The sequence below is a fragment of the Lipotes vexillifer genome, unplaced genomic scaffold, assembly GCF_000442215.2.
Source record: "Lipotes vexillifer unplaced genomic scaffold, Lipotes_vexillifer_v1.1 scaffold301, whole genome shotgun sequence".
Lineage (NCBI taxonomy): Eukaryota > Metazoa > Chordata > Mammalia > Artiodactyla > Lipotidae > Lipotes > Lipotes vexillifer.
Genome location: NW_006792529.1, coordinates 1182785 through 1207016, shown reverse-complemented (window position 1 = coordinate 1207016; position 24232 = coordinate 1182785). Strand labels below are relative to the sequence as shown.

At 39.1% G+C, this 24232-nt stretch overlaps 1 protein-coding gene across 1 annotated transcript; it reads left to right on the top strand.

Moving 5' to 3' along the window:
- Positions 1–231: 231 nt before the first annotated feature.
- Positions 232–5844, top strand: CUNH4orf36 (chromosome unknown C4orf36 homolog). The gene is made up of 3 exons (XM_007465722.1): positions 232–296; positions 5136–5290; positions 5711–5844. Exons 1-3 carry the CDS (start codon positions 232–234, stop codon positions 5842–5844), a joined length of 354 nt encoding a protein of 117 aa, XP_007465784.1.
- The last annotated feature ends 18388 nt before the right edge of the window (positions 5845–24232 follow it).

Genomic DNA, 24232 nt, shown 5'->3' with positions numbered 1-24232 from the left:
GAGAACACAGTTCTACATTAGGAATTCAGTTCCGTGAACGTTGATTAGGGACGTTCTTACATTGAGAAAATATTTTTCTGAATCTTTTTTATTATTTGGATATTAAAAATATTCAAGTGAATATTTTATTTTAATATTAATTAGGTGCATTGCAATAATTTCAGACAAAGTGAACAGAATATCTGAGTCATTACATCAGACAATTAGGAAATTGGACTGTAATAATTCACCATGGCTTATGGCTTGCCAAGAAAGAACGCAGTGGAAACCATTTTGAGGTGCAGTTGTTATAAAGTGTAAGTATATTTATCCTGGTAAGCGTTGACTTGGGCTGGGGAGTATCCTTGTTAAAATAAAAGTATTGGACACCCTTACGTTCCCCATGAGATACCGGACTATATGAGGCATTCTCACGTGTCTGGGTACTGATGTTTTTACAAGGACAATGCTTTTATAAGGATTTATACATTTTCTTACTTGGTTTTTACAACAAAACAACACTGTGAAATGAGGAAACTGAGGTTTGAAGAAGTGGTATGATCCAGGTCCCACAGTCATGTAGTAAGGAAGTGACAGGGTTAGAAGTCTGAGTCTTCTTTACTCCAAAGCAACATTTTCCAATGCAGACAACCACTTTAAAATCCCTCTTTAGATAGTATAAATCTACCTAAAAATGCCTTGGTGTCAGATATATCTTAACAGAACACTTAATTAGCTGGTACAGAGAGTCAGTTTTGCATCCTGTACATTTTGTCAGGCGATGTGTGGACATCAAGAAGACCTGGGCTCAAAGCTTGGCCCTGCCACTGGCTCCCCATGCTGCCTTGAACAAATTACTTAACTTCTCTGTACCTTGGCCTCCACATCTGTGAAATGGACATATCAATACCTACCTATATGGTGTGGAATACAAATGAAGTAATGTATGTAAGGTACTTGCATGTTGCCTGACATAATAGTAAACCCATAATAAACATGGGTTGCTACTACATGGTAGTTTCACTCTGTGCTACCTTTTAAAAAATATTTTTGGACTTGTTTTTTTAAACCTCTCTGCCACAATGTATGACATATTACCTTGGTAAGTCAATTGAATTTTACTTTTTGACAGTGTTCTAAGAAGTAAATGGAGACACCCCACGGGGTTGTAAGACCAGAGATATGGGAAAACCAGAGAGAACTCATCATTGCATTCTATTTATATTTGTTAGTTCAGTATGTATTTAGACATTGAACTATAGACAAATATCACTGTAGTCATTATTGTAAACATAATTTTTATAACGAAGATATTCCTGTATCTGGAGAATGATTTAAAGCACTGATTCTGTGGTTTTGGCTATATAGCATTTTATGTCACAAATAATATCTGCAAAACCAGTGTCTTCTCTATCATTCTCACAAGAAAGTATTTGATATTCTATTTATAAGAGCAGCTAAATTAAGAGGAATAGAATGGTAGTAGCAGTCTTTGGAGTTCACTAGCTCAGGTAGCGCCTCACCTTGGGCTTTTCTTGGTTAAGTATTTTTAGAAGATTATAAAAAAATACACTAAAAACATTCAAACAGTATAGAAGCATTTGAAAGGAAGATAAAAATGTTACCTCTCACATCCGCATTGCCATCCCTGCCCTACCCACCCAGTCCTGCTCAGGTAAAATGTTTTATATATTTTTTAGAATTTCTGTCTGTTACATAAGATACACACACACATATGTATATACAAACACATGTTTTTACACATGGGATTATATTGCTCCCTCCCCACCTATATTGTGTGTAGCCTAGTGGTTAAGAGCACAGATTCTACAGTCTGACTTTCTGGGTTGAAATTTCAAACCCAAGCCTTGTGACCTTGAGCAAGTTGGTCTCTGTTCTTGTTTCCTAATCTGTAAAATGAGCATAACAATAGCATCTGCCTACTTCATAGGGTTACTCTGGTAATTAAATGTGTTTATATATGTATACTGATTAAAACAGTGTCTTGCATATAGTAGGTGCTAGGTAAGCATTAGCTGTTTTTTTTTTTCTTTTTTTTTGGCCGCGTCATGTGGGTTGTGGGATCTTAGTTCCCCGACCAGGGATTGAATCCCGGCCCTCGGCAGTGAGAGAGTGGAGTCCTAACCAATGGACCACCAGGGAATTCCCAGCATGAGCTGTTTTATTGCTCATCTTTCCAAATCAATATATAAGGGTAAATCTCATTCTTTCATTACATGTATGTACTACAGTTTGTTTAACCAGGCTGCTCTTTTTTTTGTTTTTTTTTGGGAGTATAATTGCTTTATAGTGCTGTGTTAGTTTCATCCACACAGCAAAGTGAAGCAGCCATATGCATACACACATCCCCTCCCTCTTCTATCCCCTCTCATCCCACCCAGGTAGGCCATTACAGAGCACCAAGCTGTGCTATACAGCAGGTTCCCACTAGCTATCTATTTTACACACGGTAGTGTATTTATGTCAAACCTAATCTCTCAATTCATCCCACCCTCCCCTTCCCCCACTGTGTTCACAAGTCCGTTCTCTACGTCTGCCTTTCTATACCTGGCCTGCAAATAGGTTCATCTGTACCATTTTTCTAGATTCCACATATATGCATTAATATACGATATTTGTTTTTCTCTTTCTGACTTAATTCACTCTGTATGCAGACTCTAGGTCCGTCCACATCTGTACAAATGACTCAATTTCATTTCTTTTTATGGCTGAGTAATATTCCATTATATATACCTACCACCTCTTCTTTATCCATTCATCTGTCAATGGACATTTAGGTTGTTTCCATGTCCTGGCTATTGTAAATAGTGCTACAATGAACATTGGAGTACATGTGTCTTTTTGAATTATGGTTTTCTCAGGATATATGGGAAAACCGGTAGTGGGATTGATGGGCCATATGTTAGTTCTATTTTTAGTTTTTTAAGGAAACTCCATACTGTTCTCACAGTGGCTTTTTTTTTTTTTTTTTGCGGTATGTGGGCCTCTCACCGTTGTGGCCTCTCCCATTGTGGAGCACAGGCTCCGGACGAGCAGGCCCAACGGCCATGGCTCACGGGCCCAGCCGCTCCACGGCACGTGGGATCCTCCCAGACCGGGGCACGAACCCGTATCCCCTGCATCGGCAGGCGGACTCCCAACGACTGCGCCACCAGGGAAGCCCCTCACAGTGGCTTTTATCAATTTACATTCCCGACAACAGTGCAAGAGGGTTCCCTTTTCTCCACACCCTCTCCAGCATTTGTTGTTTGTAGATTTTTTGATGTTGCCCATTCTGACCGGTGTGAAGTGGTACCTCATTGTAGTTTTAATTTTTGTTTCTCTAATATTAGTGCTGTTGAGCATCTTTTGATGTGACTCTTGGCCAGCTGTATGTCGTCTTTGGAGAAATGTCTATTTAGCTCTTCCACCCATTTTTTGATTGGGTTGTTTTTTTGATATTGAGCTGTATGAGCTGTTTGTATATTTTGGAGATTAATATTTTGTCTGTTGCTTCATTTGCAAATATTTTCTCTCATTCTCTGGGTTGTCTTTTCATCTTGTTTATGGTTTCCTTTGCTGTGCAAAAGCTTTTAAGTTTAATTAGGTCCCATTCGCTTATTTTTCTTTTTATTTTCATTACTAGGAGGTGGGTCATGAAAGATCTTGCTGTGATTTATGTCAGAGTGTTTTTCCTGTATTTTCCTCTAAGAGTTTTTATAGTGTCTGGTGTTACATTGAGGTCTTTAATCCATTTTGAGTTTATTTTTGTGTATGGTGTTAGGCAGTGTTCTAATTTCATTCTTTTACATGTAGTTGTCCAGTTTTCCCAGCACCATTTATTGACGAGGCTGTCTTGTCTCTGTTGTATATTCTTGAACCAGGCTCTTCTTGACAGATATTAAGGTTATTTTGTGGAGTTTTTTTGGGGACAAACAATGCTTCAGTGAGCATTCTTGTAAGTACATCTTTGTGTATTTGTTCAAGTGCATTTATAATAATTATAGACTTCAAGTCACTCCTTAAAGTTAGATGATAAAGTAAGAATTAAGCTGGAGGAGGAAAACAGATGACATGTGTGTAATACACTCACTTCCCCTACTTGTACCAGTGCAGGTCTTTCATCTTTCCTCATGCATATGAACTCACGTTGACTGTAGATGAGAAACATAGCTGATACTTTAAAGTTCCAAATTAGGATACATAAAACAATCCATTAAAATTTCATTGTGGTTATTTTTAAATATTGTAGTTTGGGGTTTCATTCCCTTTTTTTCAGTTTTCTAAGGATTCTCTTGGTACTAGTGCTTCTATATACACCTAGGTTACATCCCAGCTCTGGTTCTCTGTTAACTTCTGAGTCTGTTTTCCTTTTCTACCTCCATGATAGTTGTAAAGATTAAAATCAGATCACACACTCAAAGCCTTAGTGTGTGCCAAGCTCTCTGCTCAACGTATGAGTATTCCCTTTGTTCCTTCCCTAATGTGATCATATTTTTGATCAGCCAAAAAAGACTTGGAGCTTAGTTTTTTTTTTTTTTTAAATAATTAATTAATTAATTAATTTTTGGCTGTGTTGGGTCTTCGTTGCTGCGCTCAGGCTTTCTCTAGTGGCGGCAAGCAGGGGCTAATCTTTGCTGCTGCGGTGCGCGGGCTTCTCATTGCAGTGGCTTCTCTTTGTTGTGGAGCATGGGCTTCAGTAGTTGTGGCTTGCAGGCTCTAGAGCGCAGACTCAGTAGTTGTGGGACTTGGGCTTAGTTGCTCCGCGGAGTGTGGGATCTTCCTGGACCAGGGCTCGAACCCATGTCCCCTGCATTGGCAGGCGGATTCTTAACCACTGTGCCACCAGGGAAGTCCCAAGCTTACAGTTTTTAACTACATCCTCTTTAAGGACATGTAAAGATTGGATTGACTCCAAAGAGGCTGTTTTTTGAGCAAAAATATCTGTCATTATAATTTATGGTCATTTTCAGTATATCTCTACATTAGTTAATATAAGCCTCCTTCTCCTGGCTAGGTCTGCAACTCTGAAAAATCCTGAATACTCTCCTGTAAACCAAAATGTCTAGTGGAAAATAGAACTGAGAATTCAAATGTCTCCTCTATATCCTGAAGTAGATGTCTATAAATATTTATTGAATGAATTTTTGCCCTAGACAGGAACCCTGGGAACTTGTATTACTCACAAAGACCTGGTACACAAACCTAACCAACATCAAGTTGCCTTTCTTGGAAGAAATTGCATTTGGTAGTTCTATACACCTCAAAAAATGTAAAACCATTAAGGATGGTGTGCTCCCTTCAGCAGAATGTAAGTTCTGAAGGAACTACTTTATTGTATTTTTTTTATTTGAATTTTATTAACTTATTTATTTTTATACAGCAGGTTCTTATTAGTTATCTATTTTATACATATTAGTGTATATATATCAATCCCAATCTCCCAGTTCATCCCATCACCACCCGCCCCCTCCCTCCAGGCTTTACCCCCTTGGTGTCCCTACGTTTCTGTAAGAACTATTTTAATAAATTGCAAATTCTGTGTGTTATTTTAATTATTAGACAAATGTTTAAATCTGATTCATTCACACCCATACTCCCTATCTATGTAGCCCTGTCTTGTTTAGTATTCAAGAATGTGAATTTTTCTGTGTGCTAAATATTCAGTTTTGACTAAATTATGCCTGGTGAAAAACGTCAGTTGGATTGCATCATGTATTTTATTTTTCAGCCATCCAACTTGAAAGGGAGTATGAAATGAAGCGCTTGAATAACCTGAAATGTGAGGAAAATGCAGCTGAGGAAGTTAAGTTTTCCCTAAGGGAAAGACCAGTTGGTTTGAGAAGACCTCTCCCACCTAAGTGACAGTCATCTCATAGTTGAATCTGTACTCTGTGCTTTCTGCATCCAAAAAGGATGAAGGGCTCTGACCTTCCACTGTGTGAAGTTTGGTGCAGTCATCTGAATGCCCCCTGGTGGATGAGCCAGCTTCCGTGCGTTAGTTGACAGCTCTGACCAGATCTTCTGGGTCCCAATCACGTATTTGTACCTTTGTATCACAAGCAACAGTACTGTAAGTAAATGAAAATGTAGCTGGCATCGAGTCATTTGTGCTATTCATTTTGATTTTTGTAAAGTTGCACTAAGGAAAGAGGAAACTCCTTGTCAGAGGCATCCCCCCACCAAGAGACATTATTTTGAAGAATATTTTGAATTTTCATCTTTGAGACCCCAAGGAGGTACCAAGAAAGGAGAGAGGGAAATTATTTATAAAATGATTAACTTTGAAAAATTTTGTTTGATTAAGAAAAATTGTAGGTTTCATTTTAGTAACTCTCTAGTTTCCAGTTTTCAATGAAACATCATTTACTATTCTCATGTGGTACTTTATTTTTTTAAAACATCTTTATTGGAGTATAATTGCTTTACAATGTTGTGTTAGTTTCTGCTGTACAACAAAGTGAATCAGCTATATGTATACATATATCCCCATATCCCCTCCCTCTTGAGCCTCCCACCAACCCTCCCTATCCCACCCCTCTAGGTGGTCACAAAGCACTGAGCTGATCTCCCAGTGTTATGCAGCAGCTTCCCACTAGCTGTGTATATATGTCAATGCTACTCTCTCATTACGTCCTAGCCTCCCCTCTGCCCTCTGTGTCCTCAAGTCTGTTTTCAACTCATGTGGTACTTTAAAGTGGCAAGTAGAACTTACTTCGTTTTTGTTCTTCTAAAAAACCGTCTTTTGGGCTTCCCTGGTGGCGCAGTGCTTGAGAGTCCGCCTGCCGATGCAGGAGACGCGGGTTCGTGCCCCGTTTCGGGAGGATCCCACGTGCCGCGGAGCGGCTGGGCCCGTGAGCCATGGCCGCTGAGCCTGCGCGTCCGGAGCCTGTGCTCCGCAAATGGGAGAGGCCACAACAGTGAGAGGCCCGCATAACGCAAGAAAAAAAACCAAACAAACAAAAAAAAAAACCGTCTTTTTTCCTTTTGCCTAATTTCATATTGTCTTTCTGGGATACCCTCTGGAGCATGTGGAACACACATACATGTGTGAAAATGATATGAAAATACAAAGACAGCATCTGTGAGGAAAACTCTTATTTGTACAGAGTGGTTGGAGAATGGGGAATTAACTGGAAAGAACTGGATTTGCATGAACAAATTTTCCTACAATTCGAATCCAGTAAAGCACACTTGGATGTGAAAGTTATATTTAAGCACAATTTAGTGTTAGATGATCCAGTAGGCATTTTATGATCTTCTGGTATTTTAGCCTCATTATGAAAGGCATTATGGCATAGTATTTAAGAGTACATACTTTAGACCTGGCTGCCTTCTTCAGATCCCAGCTTGGCTGCTGCTAGTGGTGTGACCTTATGTCCTGAGCTTCATTTATCTTACATCATAAAAGATAAGAGTAATACTGGTACTACTTCATAGAATTGTCATGATTAAATGAAAACTGCCTGGTACACAGTGAATTACTGTAGCGTTAGCTATTAGTGTGATCAACATTTCCTTTGTACTGCTGTAATCTTAGTATCGAAGATGTATGACATTGGGCTGACTCTGTTGACCTTCGTGGAGACCAGAAATCTTGAATTTTCAAAAATTTGGTTTTATGCTTGTCAATGTATATGTACTTGCCAGACCATATGACCTGATTTTTTTTAATTTAATTTTTATTTTATATTGGAGTATAGTTGATTTACAATGTTGTGTTAGTTTCAGGTGTACAGCAGAGTGATTCAGTTATACATCTACATAGATCCATTTTTTTTCGGATTCTTTTCCCATGTAGGTTATTACAGAGTACTGAATAGAGTTCCCTGTGCTATACAGTAGGTTCTTATTAGTTATATATTTTATATATAGTAGTGTATATATGTCAATCCCAAACTCCCAATTTATCTCTCCCTCCCTTCCCCCTTGGTAACCATAAGTTTGTTTCTACATCTGTGACTCCATTTCTGTTTTGTAAATAGGTTCATTTGTACCATTTTTTTAGATTCCACATATAAGTGACATCATATGATAATTGTCTTTCTCTGTCTGACTTCACTTAGTGTGATAATCTCTAGGTCTGTCCATGTTGTTGCAAGTGGCATTATTTCATTCCAACCTGACATTTTAGTTCAAAATCTGGCCACTGTACCTATGGCATATCCTGATCTTTCTGTTTATAAACAACAATCTCTGATAATCAGCTTGTCACTTATGTCTTTCTCTTAAAAGAAGCATGGAAAATTTGTGTGAAAAAAGCCACTGTATAACTCAGAAACATATGTATTGGTTTATGTCTGCTCTTAGGAGCCACCAGGGGACCTTAAGCATCTTACTCCTCACCTCAGAGCCTTACACCCCTAGTTAGAAGCATTAATTGGGGTTATGAGTTACATGCTTCCATCCTTCTTCAGAGCCGTTGTGAAAATGGATGAAATATCTATCTGTTTGCAAAAAGCTTTCGGGAATTAAACATTTTAATATTCCTTAGGAAAAAGTGGGATTTGAGAAAACTTTAGTTTCCCATCATTCTCTTGGGAGAAAAATCTCTGCTTGCAGCTTTAAGATTCTTCTAATTGTGTTTTTAGGTATATATTTCTGAGCCTGCTTTAAACTGTACATATTTAAGTAAAATTACATCACAAAATATATGTAATATGTGTATGTACATCTCTCTCCTGAAATGACATAAGAAGAGGAACAGTTTCTTACTTATGTTTGTACTCTGGTGCCTTATCTTGATGCCTAACTCATGTAGCTCCTTAATAAACATTTATTGATCGTTGATTGAAAATTTCCATATGGTCAAACTTTCATAATAGAAAGTACTTCATAGTTGTATTTACTTTTTGCAGTAGGATAATTTTTATGGAGAGGTAGCCATGGTGTGATTGAATATGGGCTCAAACAGTTCAAGACAAAGATAAGAATGAACAAATACACAATTTTACATAAAAAGTGTTAAAGTTATAAAAATTTGTTTTAAACTGTAACAATTTTATTTGCATACTAAAATTTTGCTCCTTTACATCTCTGACCCCTTCCACTTTGTTATTGATGTCACAAGTTACATATTTTTATATTGTATAGGCATTAGTATAGATTTATAGTTACTTTTTATGCTTTGTCTTTTTTTTTTTTTTTTTTGCGGTACGCGGGCCTATCACTGTTGTGGCCTCTCCCGTTGCGGAACAAAGGCTCCGGACGCGCAGGCTCAGCGGCCATGGCTCACGGGCCTAGCCGCTCTGCGGGATGTGGGATCTTCCCAGACCGGGGTACGAACCCATGTGCCCTGCATCGGCAGGCGGACTCTCAACCACTGCGCCACCAGGGAAGCCCTCTCCTTAATTTTACCAAAAACATAACAGCATGCTTTTTGGTTTTTTTTTTTCAGTACGCGGGCCTGTCACTGTTGTGGCCTCTCCCATTGCGGAGCACAGGCTCCGGACGCACAGGCTCAGTGGCCATGGCTCACGGGCCTAGCTGCTCCGCGGCATGTGGCATCTTCCCGGACCGGGGCACGAACCCGTGTCCCCTGCATCGGCAGGCGGACTCTCAACCACTGCGCCACCAGGGAAGCCCCAGGTCTGCAAATTTTTTAGCATCAGTTTCTGGAGATTTATTTTGTTTATTTGAATGGGCCATGTTTACTTGTTTATTTGTAGGCTTTGTGATCTTTGGTGAGATTTTGGCATTTGAAAAGCCAGTCTTTACGGACTGACTTTGTATGGGGGATGAACTTCAACATATGGGGGAAGAACTTCAACAATCAGCCTGGCTAGAGATTTTGTGGACCTCTCAAACCTTTCTGGAGATGCATCTTCTCTGGGTTTGTGTGTATACTTTCCAGGTAAAAGAGGTTTGTCCACTTCGTCACTGGAGCCTGTAATCTCTTGTTCCCACTGTTGTCTGTCTGTGATAGTACGCTGTCTCTGGTGCTGTAACAAACTGCAGTGCTTGTGTTCGTTCTCTATGGCCCCCAACCTGGTATCCAAACTGCTGTTCCCATCAGTGTTCTGAGACAGGTGAGACAGAATCCCTTGAGGAGCCTCTGAAAAGAACATTGGGTACACAGTTTACTGTTCTCTTTTCTTCCTGAGGGAGAAGCTGGGAGTTGGGATTTTTCTTTTGATCATCCTATACTGTGCCAGGGAGAGGGAGTGGCTAGGGTGGGTAAATGTCATGAGTTCTCCTACTTGCTTTGATGCATCTCTTCTTGGCTTTGTGTTCACCTCAGGTGGTACAACATCTTAACTGGTTTCTGGAGTTCCCACGAGGGCAATTTGGTCTGTCTATTGTTAAGTCAGTGTCTTCTGAGGGATCAAGAGCCTAGGGCTTCCTATTCTATGATTTTGCTGACATCACTCTACAAATATGTGATTTCTGTTATGTTGATAGTACACCGGGATTTTAGGGTTATGTATAAGGATGAGGTTGCAAACCCATGCATCCCAATATCAAGTAGGTAATATAAATGAACAAAATGGGCCAGTGAAGCCATAAAGGGAATCCAGAGACAGGAGAAGTGGAGAGCATGCATCTCCTTCAAAGGGGCAGCAGCTTCGTAGCTCTTGCCTATTGATGCCATTCTAGAATGACACCAGGGGGAAATTCTTCCAATTCAATTTTCCCCAGAGGGTAAATCTGCCAATTTTTCAAGAGAAAATGGAAATAAAGATGAAGAAGAGCACAACTTGTTATTGTGGAAAATTTCAAACATACCTAAGTAGTAAGAGTAAGAAAATGAACTTCCATGTTTCCATCATCCAGCAGCACTTATCAGCTCATGGCCTATTTTATTTCACTTATGCTCTCTCACTTTCCACACCATCCCAAGCCCCCATAACTGGGTTATTTTGAAGTAATTTCTAGATATCATATCAGTTCATCTGTAATTACAGAAATGCAGATTTTATAAATGTGAACATTTCCAATTTTATAAAGGATAGACCAATCAAAGCATACATAGGGGGCCATAATCCACCTGTAGGTCCAGTTTGGTTTCTCATTAGGGAGTTGTATCTGGTGGTTGGTGCTTTAAAATATTTAGAATCTATTGTCTGAATTAAAATATTTAGAAGCTATTGTCTGATTTATCTTGAGATACTTTCTTCTATCTGTGACATGATGGCTCAAATGGAGATTGTTGCTCTTAAGAGTTTTTATGTGGGTGACCCATTTGACTTGGTGATCCTCAGACCTGGGAAAAGTTGTCAGAAACTTAGGGTCTGTATGCAGCCTTGGTTGTATAACTTTGAGGAGGTGGAACTTCCACATTCCTAGTTCAAGTTTGCCTTTATAAAATTCAGATGTGCTTTGTGTAAGATGTTTATCTGCTGAGACTTCCCTGGCAGTCCAGCCGTTAAGACTCTGCGCTTCCACTGCAGGGGGTGTGGGTTTGATCCCTGGTTGGGGAACTAAGATCCCACAAGCTGTGAGGTACACGGCCAAAAAAGTAAAAAAAAAAAAAAAAAAAAAAAAAAAAAATAGGATATTTTAAAGTGGAAAATGCTTAAACGCCCAAAAAAAAAAAAAAAAAAAAAAAAAAAAAAAAAAAAGATGCTTATCTGCCAACCAGAACCACTCCCAAAGTTTCTTGGCTGAAAGTCTGGGAGTTGGGACTTTCACTCTGTTACACAATTCTACCTCTTCTTTCCACATCTGTCCCCTCCAATTGTTCTTTCTCCCATTTGACTAGTTTTTTTTTTTCCTCCACCTAGGTTATAATCATTAATATGGCAGCCAGGTTGTTAACTGCTTAAAATGTGGAAAATACCATTTTATGATTGTACAACCAAAGATCAGTCTTTAGCAAAAATTCAGTGTGTTTCTATTTCTTTAGAAATCAAAACCAATTCGCTGTTTTCTTAAAAAAAAAAATTTAATCACATCCAGCTGCATCAACATATATTTTGGACAGTAGTGGAATTAATTTTGTGTTTATTTTTGTAGTTCACATCCCACCAAGTAGCTTATACTCTTCCCTTTTAGGGTCATTGTCACTAATCCTCCAACAGTTTCCTTGAGAACTGTAAATATCTTCTTATTTAAAGTGCAGAAATATATTGTACAATGTATCTAACGCTGTTGTATTAGTAAGTTATAATTTCTTAAAAATCAGATATGTAAGACAGTGGTAGAAACAAAACTCTAGGTTTTAGTTAACAGGTCTGAGTTCTAGTCCCCTCCCTCCTTTCCCTGATTCATTATGTATCCTTGAGAAAATTTCTTAATTTCAATGGAACTCAGTTCATTTCTCTTTAAAAAAATTATCAGTTTTAAATGTATTTTAAAGGGTAAAATAAAGATTTGTTTTCAAAAGCAGTAGTTCCGTGTATCCCCAACACTCATTTCCACTTCTCAGAGGCAACTAATTTTACCTGTTTCACCTATTTTGTTTTTTACCTCCATGTCTCTAAATAACACTTTTATTTTGCTACTTCTTGGTTTTTCCTTTTTAGGCATAATCTATTGACTTCCCGATGTTGAAGATAGCATTTTGTTTCTTTTCTTTCCTCCATCCTCACCACACATACATAACATTTCCATCTCCCTCTAAATATAGATTATAATTTTGCTTAGATCTATATATATATTAAGATATATATATAAAGATATATATATATAGATCAAAGCAAAATTATTTTATATATATATATATAAATATGGCCGTGGCATGCAGCATGTGGGATCTTAGTTCCCCAACCAGGGATAAAACCTGTGCCCCCTGCATTGGGAGCATAGAGTCTTTTTTTTTTTTTTGGGAGCACGGAGTCTTAAACACTGGACCGCCAGGGAAGTCCCCTAGCTCAATATTAAGTGTTGACATTATTATGTGTAAACTCTTCACAGCTGAACCATGTAGTAAACTATGATTATTTTTCCATTCCTGCCACTTATATATGTGTATGTGTGCAGTATTTAGTAATCGAATTAGTAATTGCTTAGTTTTCAATGTATTTATTGCTAAATCAACCCCAAGCTCTTTGCCAGTTGTCAGTGTTCTCAAAACATTTCTATATATTCTATCATTTCATCTTCCTAGGAAGTCCTCTGAGAAGGACTTGCTCTAACCTGAACTGTTTATTTCTTCACTCAGAACTAGCTGTCCTGTGATTTCTACATTACCGTCTTGGGAATCCACTTCATACTCTTTAGTGTAGGTACTTCTGTTTCTCATATGTCTAATCACCCTCTTTCTTGCTTTATTCCTTTATCATAGTAGAGCATATCCTCCAATAGTTACCTGAGAAAGGGTATATGTGAGGAAAATTTTTTGAGGTCCTATTGTCCAAAGTTTTTATTTTACTCTCAGACTTCATTGATAGATTGGCTGGGTATGGAATTCTAGGTTGAACACATGTTCCTCTAACATTTTGAAGGCCTTGTTTATTCTTTTTAGTTTTTTGTATTGTTAGTGAACATTCCTAAAGCCATTTTTACTCTGGATCCTTTCCTTGAGACCTGCTTTTTTTTTTTTTCCCCTCTCTGGAAGCTATGGCACACTCTGAGAGTAAAATAAATGTGGTAGCTGAAATGAGAACCTTATAAATGTTAGAAGATAAAACAGAGTTTCTCTCAGAAATTCATGTATCTCAGTTCTGGGAAATTACTTTAAATTATTTCATGGATATTTCCATCTTTTCATTTTCTATATACTTTTTAGATTACTGTTATTCATATACTATACCTTCTGTACTGGCCTTCTAATTTTTAAATCTTTTTTCTCCTGTTTTTCATCCCTTTGTCTTTTGCTCCAATTTCTGAGAGAAACTCTGGTTTATCTTCTGACCATTATAAGGCTCTCATTTCTGCTATCATATTTTTTTCCCTCTGAAGGCTTGCCTGTCTCCTTTTAAAAATGTAACCTGGGGCCTTCCCTGGTGGCGCAGTGGTTGAGAGTCCACCTGCCGATGCAGGGGACACGGGTTCGTGCCCCGGTCCAGGAAGATCCCACATGCCGCGGAGCGGCTGGGCCCGTGAGCCATGGCTGCTGAGCTTGCGCGTCCGGAGCCTGTGCTCCGCAGCGGGAGAGGCCACAACAGTGAGAGGCCCACGTACCGCAAAAAAAAATAAATAAAAAAGTAACCTGTTTTATTCATAATGGCTTATCTTCTCTTATCTCTCTGAGAACACAAAATAGAGTTTTTCTCCCAGCATTCTACGCATTTCCTCAACACTGTATTTGTTTGTTTGTTTGTTTACTTTTATTTCTATCTTTTTATGTTAAAGGCTCTCACAGTAGTCCAGGCGTGATGAACAGCGTAACTTAAGGAAATAATGGTGGGATAGATAATACAGGTCTGGCTCAGGAGTCATGGAAGAAGTAGAAACCATAGGATAATGTCATTGATTGGATGTGTCTGAGTGAAAGAATATGAGAATTTAGGATGACTTCCAGATTGTGAGCTTGGGAAAGGAAGAATTGTCTTGGGTATGTAGGAGATACATTTAGTCTTAGATATGTTGGTGTCTGAAGTTCTTGGGAGACATTTGAGTGGAGATTGCCAGTAGTAGTGGGCTTTACAGGTGTGCTGCTCAGGAAGGAGATTGTGTAGAGATCAAAGGCGAAACCATAGATATCTTTAAGCTCATCCATGGGGCGTACGTAGAACAAAAGAGGAGAGGTAGTGAACATTCTGAAACTTTGGTTGGCAGTGCAGAAGAGGCAGAACTTTAGGGGAAAAAATGGTTGGCAGTGCAGAAGAGGCAGAACTTTAGGGGAAAAAATGGACTAGATACCTAAATCCTAAGTGAATTGCATACTACATTTTATTTTTAATGAAAAATATTCTGGCATAGAAATTTAATAGTAAATAATTGAAATTTTTGGAGAGAATCTTTATTTTTTTTCAGTTGACGAAGTTCCCTCAATGAAATTTCTTCAGTGAAAACATTTAATCGGGGTCAGAGGAGGAAGACAGAAGGCAGGAGAGGAAAGAGAAAAAAAGTTTAATAAGAACTTAGATGCAAAAATTATTTTAGGTGCTCTATTCATACCCTGTAGTCCTCACAACAGCCCTGCAAGGAAGAAAGGGCAAGAACAGAGCAGAGCAGAGTTCTAGCATCAGGGGAAGAAAGTCTAGGGACAGAACTGGGTCAGGGTTTTGATGAAGCAGAACTTATGCTGACAGTTGACAGGGCAGCAAATATGGAGGAGGAAACAAAAGCTTCTCCTTTTTCTCACAGTCTCTAAGTACCTTAGTCTCTAAGTATGTCTTGTTTTCACTCAGTTTCTCTAATGTCTTTTCATCAGAGTCTTAAGAACAATTATCTTCTTTTCTGTTCCAGTAAATGGCACCATTTCCATTCCTTTGTGTAGTTCAGAAGCCTAGGAATCATCTGTGACTCCTCTGTGTTCCTCATCTCCTCTTCCCTCCCAGTCCAATGCATCAGCAACTCTTGTTGGCTCTACCTTCAGAACACGTTCCAAATGTACTACTTCTTTCTCCACCACTGATGATAACTTTTTCTTGTCTGATAATTGGATAACATATCCAATGTTATGTTGAATAGAAGTGGTGAGAGTGGGCGTCCTTGTCTTGTTCCAGAATTTAGTGGGAAGGCTTTCAGCTTTTCACCATTGAGTATTACGTTGGCTGTGGGTTTGTCATAAATGATTTTTATTTTGTTGAGATATGTTCCTGCTGTACCCACTTTTGTGAGAGTTTTTATTATGAATGGATTTTGAATTTTTTCAAAAGTTTCTTCTACATCTATTGAGATGATCATGTAGTTTTTGTCTTTTCTTTTGTTGATGTGGTGTATCACATTGATTGATTTGCATATTTTAAACCATTCTTGTGACCCTGGAATGAATCCAACTTGATCATGGCGTATGATCCTTTTTATGTGTGGTTGGATTCTGTTTGCTAATTTTTTATTTTTTAACATCTTTATTGGAGTATAATTGCTTTACAATGGTGTGTTAGTTTCTGCTTTATAACAAAGTGAATCAGCTATACATATACATATATCCCCATTCTCTTCCCTCTTGCGTCTCCCTCCCTCCCACCTTCCCTATCCCGCCCCTCTAGGTGGTCACAAGGCACTGAGCTGATCTCCCTGTGCTATGCGGCTGCTTCCCACTAGCTATCGGTTTTATGTTTGGTAGTGTATATATGTACATGCCACTCTCTCACTTTGTCCCAGCTTACCCTTCCCCCTCCCCATGTCCTCATGTTTACTAATAGTTTGTTGAGGATTTTTGCATTGATATTCGTCAAAGATATTGGCGTGTACTTTTCTTTTTTGGTAGTGTCTTTGTCTGGTTTTAGTATTAGGGTGATGATAGCTTCATAGAATGACTTTGGGAGTGCTCCCTCCTCTTCAATCTTTTGGAAGAGTTTGAGAAGGATAGGTGTAAGTTCTTCTCTGTATGTTTGGTAGAATTTGCCTGTGAAGCCATCTGGTCCTGGGCTTTTGTTTGTAGGGAGTTTTTAAATTACAGATTCTATATCACTTCTAGTGATTGGTGTGTTCAGATTATCTATTTCTTCTTGATTCAATTTTGGTGGCCTGTATGTTTCTAGAAACCTGTCCATTTCTTCTTGGTTGTCCATTTTTTGGCATATAACTGTTCATAGTATTTTTTTATGATTTTTTATATTTCTGTGGTATTGATTGTTATTTCTCACCTTTTATTTCTTATTTTATTTGTTTGGGTCCTCTCTCTTTTCTTCTTGGTGAGCCTGGCCAGAAGGTTTTTGATTAAAAAAAAACATTTTTTTTTACTGAAATATCGCTGATTGAAAACATGCCACTTTTGAAGAGTGATTAGGGGATTTGATTCCAGCTGTTTCTTCCCTATATATGCTTTGACACACATTTTTTCCCCCAGTTTTATTGGGGTGTCACTGGCTATACCATAAACTGCACATATTTAAAGTACAATTTGATGAGCTTTGACCCCTGTAGGATCATCATAACAATTAAGATAATGAACATATCCATCCCCTCAAGAGTTTTCTTGTACCCTTCTTAATTCATCCTTTCTCATTGCTCTTCTCCCATCCCCAGCCTCCCCCAGGGAACCACTGATCTAGCTGCTTCCTGGTACTATAGATTGATTTGTAATTTAGAAAATTTTATATAAATGCAAAAATACAATATGTACTCTTTTTTTAGTCTGGCTTCTTTTGCTCAGCATAATTATTTTAAGAGTTATCCATGTTGTTGCGTATATGTTCCTTTTTATTGCTGAGTGGTATTCTATTGTATGAATATACCACTTTGTTTATCCATGAACTCATTGGTAAACATGTACATTGTTTCCAGTTGAGTGCTTACAAATGAAGCTGCTCTGAGCATTGTATGGGCATATGTTTTAATTTCTCTTGGGTGGATACTTCAAGGAGAGGAATGGCTAGGTTGTATAGTAGGTGTATGTTTAACTGGCCTATTTTCAAATCCTTATTTTAGTTTTGAAGGAATCAGGGGGCTAGATGAAGGATATGTAACTTCCCCAAGGTGACACAGCTTTTCAAGGAGTGGAACTGAGATGCGATTTTAGATCTGTGTGAATTCAAAGTACAACCTTTTCCAGAAACCTGTGCTGTTAAGCCATCTGCTTGGTCCAGTTTGGCCTGGCTGCCTGTATGACCTATTGAGAAAGCTCATATCAGAGAATATGGCTGGTATGGGGCAAGTAGGAATTTGGAATGAGACAGATTTCCTCATTTCATTACTGGCAGCCCTGGGCCACAGCAGGCCTTCTGGGCAGCAGGGTGATTTCCAATAAGTGTACTGTGTGCCGAGTTAAGAACATATGGTTTCTCTAGGATGTTAGCTTCCAAGGGGAAGAAAGAGTGAAGAAGTTGGGACACATGTGCCCACTTTCTCCCTCCAAGCTTATCAGTTAGCTCCTCTTCCCTTGGGGTGGAGTGAATAAGGGGGCAGAAGGAAACACTCAGAATAGAAAAGTGTTCCTTCTCAGCACCTTTATGTGTGATAACATGCAAGACAGATAAGATCTTCTTGAGACAGAGTAGGAAGAAAGATGGTCTGAGTCAAGGTGAAATTTAGGAGGTAAGATTGAAGGACATTTCTTTGCCTTCCCTCATTTGGCTCACTCTAGACCCCGTGACTTTTGTTCTGTATATTTGGACAGTTCCCAGGTGGTCTTCTGTATGAAGAACATATTGAGACCATTCTTAAATCCTTTGTGACTTTTAGGAGCGCCACTTCCAGGAGATCTGGCAAGACCCACATCATTTTAGATCTCATATGACTCTGGTAGATAATAAATCCTGAGTCTCACATTCCATCAGAAAGTGGTGGGAACCAACATTCACTGAATGTATTCTATGAGCCAGGGACTGCAAGGTGCTAGTGCTTCTGAACGGTTTTCATGTCATGGCACATGTAGAAAATTATAATATTTTATCCTGGAGTAAAAGATGAATGAGGTTGCTCAAGGACAGAGGTGACTGGCCCAGGGGCTCTAGGCAACCCAAAGGCTGAGGGATCACCTCCTTGCCATGTGCATCATTTAGTCACAGTGCAGCCTTGCACCCAATGGTTGGGAAGCCCTACACTACATATCCAGGATCCCTTATCCCATTAATCCTCTTATTTATAGACAAGGAAATTGAGGCCCAGGGGTTAAACACCTTGTCCTAGGTTGCACAAGCAGAACTTGGTGTCATACCAAGCTTTTTCATAACCTAAAACATACATTTTTTTGCACCACATGATGCTTTCTTCTAAAGGATCTGTGAATATTTTGGTCCAGTCCTGCATATCACTCACTGGATAATTTCTGATTGGCAGTTCATTCAACTGTTGTTCATTTCAATAAATATTTATTTGATTCTGATAATCTGTCAGCAGTGCTTGGTGCTAGGATTTAAAGATGAGCAAGACCCAGCCTTGTCCATTTTTAAAATGATAAACCTTTAGCTTGTTTCCAGTTTTCATTATTATAGATAATGCTTCAGTGAACATACTTAAACATGTCTCTTTATGCACATTGTGTGGGAATTTCAATCCAGACTCTATGCCTAGAAATGGAATTTCTGCATCATAGGATACATATATTAGCTCTACAACATAATGCCAAATTGCTCTCCAAGTGGCTGTACCAATATATGCTTCTTCTAGTGGTTTATGAGTATATTGGACATTTGCCTTTTTGTTTGTTCATTTTTGGACTGCCCAGAATCTAACCTCATTTCTTTGGTTTTGTGAGCTGAAAAGCCAGGTTCTTGTTCTACCTGATCCCAATAGCCTGGGCATAAGCATGTGGCCAAAATGTGCCAACTGGATGCTTCCTGCTGGGATATTGAATCTGGAGTGAGAGAGACACAGAAGCCAGGCTGGTTTGGCATTGATTTCAGTGACAGTGTCATGCATCCAGTGTCCAGAGGCAGAGGTGGAAGTAACATCAACAGTGGTGTCAGGTGCATCTTAACAGACCCTTCCCATGACAAGATTTTAGCTGTGATTCTGAGTTTCCTGAAGTCCTTGGACCTACCTGTTTTCTGAATCTTATTTTCTAGCCTTCTTATTCATACAGTTCATACCGTGAGCTCTCCAATGGCCTTCCAACAAATTCTAATTCTCCTACTAGAATTGAGTGTAGTGTACTGTTTTCATACTGTTAATCACAGTACATTGGAGGGTTACGAAATCAATTTAGTGGGTATGACCAACATTTAAAAAATGAAATAGTATAGAATCGAATAGAAACATTAGTGTTCATTGACTGTGGTAAGGGTAGGGATTGTTTCATGAAACATACACACATGTAACGTGTACAGATATACACATATGTGTACTAAGTTGCTAAGTAAAGTGCTTTTCTTATTTTAGGTTATCATTCAGAGATTTGAAAAGTAGTGATATAGTGTTTAAGATCATGGGCTCTGGAATTATCTGCTTGTGTTCCAGTCCCACTTCCCAGCCATATGGCATTGGGCAAGTTACCTTAGCTCTGTACCTTGCTTTCCTCATTTGTAACATGGTAATATGTAGAGACTGCTAGTTTTCTACCAAAATTATTTCCCCTTCTTTCAAAGCTAGGGTATTTTTTAAGTCAGTTCAAGCTGCTATAACAGAATACCAAAGACTGGGTGGCTTAAACAATGAACGTTTATTTCTCACATTTCTGGAGGCTGGAAGTCCAAGATCAGGGTGCCAGCATTGTCAGATGCTTAGGGGGTGCCCATTTCCTGGTTTACAGATGGTCACCTTTTGCTCTGTTCTCACATGACAGAGAAAGAGGTCATCTCTCCTGTTTCTCATAAGGGCACTAATCTCATTCATGAGGGCTCCACCATCATGACCTAAATACCTCCCAAAGGCCCTACCTCCAAATAATATCACAGTAAGGATTAGGGCTTCAACATGAATTTTGGGGAACACAAACATTCAATCCACAGTTGTGTTGTAGCTGAGAACATGACAGTGCAGCAAGGCCATATTTGCTGGTTGACTTATAATTAAGTGTGGGGATGCAGCTTAAGTTCTTGCCAATGGAATGTATGACAGTAATGTGTACCACTTTCATATCTGAACCTTGAAAGGCATTGTGTATACTTCCTCCATTACCTTTTCCTTTTCTCGGTGGGTGGAACCCTGATGTGATGGTCATCCAGCTTTGGCCATGTAGACAATGATAATGTGGACCAAATAGACAACAAAATGGAAGGGGCTTGGGTCCTTAAATGACTGTAGAATTCCACCAACATGTGCTACTTACATCAAGACCATTGAATATGAGAGAAATGTCCTTGTTCTCTAAGCCATTGCATTTTGGGATCTCTTTGTTATATAAATCTTATCTTTACCCTAACTAGTACACTATATCATGGAGCTGCTGAGGATTATTTGAGCAATTCCTCACGTATAATAAATACTAAATCAGGTATACCTCTTATTAATTTTTTTTTTTTCTGGTACGCAGGCCTCTCACTGTTGTGGCCCCTCCCGTTGCGGAGCACAGGCTCCAGACGCGCAGGCTCAGCGGCCATGGCTCACGGGCCCAGCCGCTCCGTGGCATGTGGGATCTTCCCGGACCAGGGCACGAACCTGTGTTCCCTGGATCAGCAGGCAGACTCTCAATGCGCCACCAGGGAAGCCCAATGTTATTAATTTTTTGAAATCAAGAACCCTGATTAGTAAAATGAGGTGTGAGTTTAGCTCAGTGGTTCTCTATGAGGGGTGAGTTTTTCCCCTCCTCCCTCTCCCCCTCAGGGGACATTTGGCAATGCCTAGAAATATTTTTGGTTATCTTAACTGTAGGGTATCATAAAAGGCATCTAGTGGGTGGAGCCCAGCGATACTGCTAAATATTCTACAATACACAGGACAGCCCCCCATAACATAGAGCCCCAAATGTCAATAGTTCCAAGGCTGAAACCCTGATTTAGCTGATTGGTTTAAGCTACTCGGGATACATTGCTGAAACAGAAGTTTGGGTCAAACTGCATGGCTGAGAATCATGAGGTGGGGTATTTCCCCAAAAGAAATGACATGCTATTTTACTATGGCAGGAGGAGAATGAATGCTGGGCAGAATGAATAGATGTCTCCATACCTTTTTGACTACTCACGTTCATTCACACCCTCTTTCCATATATAAACCCACTCACTTATTCCTCAAAATCATATCCAGCTACTGCATCAACTGCAAGTCCAGGATTTCAGGGTGATACACAGTCCTTGTCTTTAGTCTGGATCTTGCAACCAACAGCTAAATAATATGCCATTAACTCAAACACAATTGTTATACCATGATGGAGAGAAAACAAGATAACTACATACAAGACCATCTTGTAGATAGATGGTCTTAGGTCACAAAGCTACCATTCCTTCCTTGGTATTTGGGGACAGACAGCAGAGGAGTTGCTGAATCTATTCAGACTTCACTGAGCCACCAATCCACCATTATGGAGCCCAAGGTGAAATCCAATTACAATTTTCTTTTGCTTCATTTGGGAGTTAAAGGGGTAGGAAACAAGACAATAAAGGCATTGACAGGGAGGCTTAGAGATGTTTTCATTGTCCCTCAGAACAGATACAACCTATGAAAAGAACCTAGTGACCTTGGCTTACTTTATTTATAATTATGGGCATAATCAATTAGTCTTAATTGATCCCTAGAGAAGGAAAAAGTTGCCAATGTACCAGGCATCTCAGTCTATTTTGGAATTTTCTACTAATAGGCTCCTACCCTCCATTCATGTGCTCCTTTTAGTTTCAATCCCTCTCCTTCTCTTTAAAGCATCTACCTCCACTCTCTACCTCACTTTGAGACTTTCACAGTATTGGAATGTAGGTGTAACCTCCTTCATGCACTGCAAGTGTAGGTGCCATTTTTCCTACATCGAATCAACTCTGTCAAAATAACTTCTTCCAAATGCCAAAAACAAACTCCCTCTCTCATTGTTTTAGAGATTGCTCACCATATGGATATTTCCTGTTGGAACTTAGTTTCTTGCTCTCACCACCTATGTAGAGCAGCTAAGAAAAGAATAACCTGAACCTAACAAATGACCAAACATTTCCTGGGCTTCATTACCTGTACCACCTCCTTTCCCAGGAGCTCTGCTGCATCAGACCTTGGGTGTTCCCACAAGAGTAATTGTCAGAACTTGATCACTGCAGTTTAACAGTATCAAAATTACTTTACATACATAGTGGAAGTAGCTGACTTTGTTTCCTTCAAGAGAAGAGGAGGACTGTTTCATAATGGTGGTCTCCTTTCATTATGGAATTGCATGACTTTAGCATTTGAAAGAAATCACTAAATTTTACTAACAAAAGTCTTTGAAAAGCAAATCAGAAAATTGGAAGCAGGAGCAAAGAAGAACTTATTTATTTTTGATACTGACAGTTATTTTTTTGGGTTATATGTAACAGATGTTATTAATAATAATAACTAATAATAACAAGACAATAGCTGATATTTGTTGAGCACTTAAATGTCCCAGGCATAGTAGCTAGAAATGGTCAGATCAAAAACCTAGAAATTTGTACCAGATGCTTGAGATTGATCCCTGATTTTCCTATGAAATACCTGAGCTCAGCAGCACTCTTTATTTTGATTAATTTTGGCTATTGTACTAGGTACGTGACCTCCTGGCCTAGGAATTGAGAGTAGAGAAAAAATAGCCATAGCTTTGGGGTTTAACCTCTGTTGAAAGTATATAAAGAAGGGATAAATGGCCACTTTCATCATGACTGTAAAATGTCTGACTTGCCTGGTTCCACCCGTGTTTGGTAGTTGATTGTTGAGGTCAAGGATCTATTTTGCTTATGTATTTTTTTAGAGAGGACACTATAAAGTAGCTTATAACCCACAGTGAGTGCTGGGAAATATTCTTTGTATTTAAGATCATGAATGTTTGAATCAGGTAATTACTTCAAAATAAAAGAGTTATTCAGACATGTAAATCAGGATATTACCTTTTTAGCATGGATATTATTCTTTCATAATGTCAGTTAACACATGTTTACTGAGCACCTGTATTCAGCACCTGATAAAGCACATGACTTAAGGGTTTAGGAAGGTGAATAATAGCGACCAGGATGTTATATTTAGTTTGAGTAGCAAGAATAATATTTTATACAAGGGAAACTTATGAACTTTTACTAATTTTTCATATACAGTATGAGCCCTGGAGTTGATTTCCATCATCTTGCCTTGTCATTTACTAGCTTAGCCCATGGCAGGTTGTTTAACCTCTATAAGCCTCTCAACATTCACAGGTAAATGAGGGTAATAATGGTACCTGCATGACAGGGTTGTTGGACGGATTAAATATGTGTAGGGCAGAAAAAAATCTTTTTCTCTCTCCGTCTTGGGTTCTCCAGCTGGGACCTTGTAAGTTAGACTACAGACAGATTAATAAGAGAAAAACAAGTTTATTAACATATGTGTCCCACATATACATGGGAGCACTCAGAAATGAGTGACTCAAAGAGGTGGTTAGAACTTCACCTTATATACCATCTTAAAAGAACAATACATTTTAAAAAATAATTAATTTTTGGCTGCATTGGGTCTTCATTGCTGTGTGTGGACTTTCTCTAGTTGCAGTGGGGGGGGGCTACTCTGTTGTGGTGCACGGGCTTCTTATCGCAGTGGCTTCTCTTGTTGCAGAGCATGGGCTCTAGGTGCATGGGCTTCAGTAGTTGTGGCTCGCAGGGTCTAGAGCACAGTCTCAGTAGTTGTGACACACGGACTTAGTTACTTCGTGGCATGTGGGATCTTCCCGGACCAGGGCTCGAACCCGTGTCCCCTGCAT

Bases quoted from the DNA above. Each gene is read 5' to 3' on its own strand.
- CUNH4orf36 (XM_007465722.1), top strand. From the start codon at position 232: ATGGCTTATGGCTTGCCAAGAAAGAACGCAGTGGAAACCATTTTGAGG. The intron at 297-5,135 runs GTAAGTATATTT...TTTTTGCCCTAG, and splicing joins AGGTGCAGTTGTTATAAAGT to ACAGGAACCCTGGGAACTTG. The intron at 5,291-5,710 runs GTAAGTTCTGAA...TTTATTTTTCAG, and splicing joins TGTGCTCCCTTCAGCAGAAT to CCATCCAACTTGAAAGGGAG.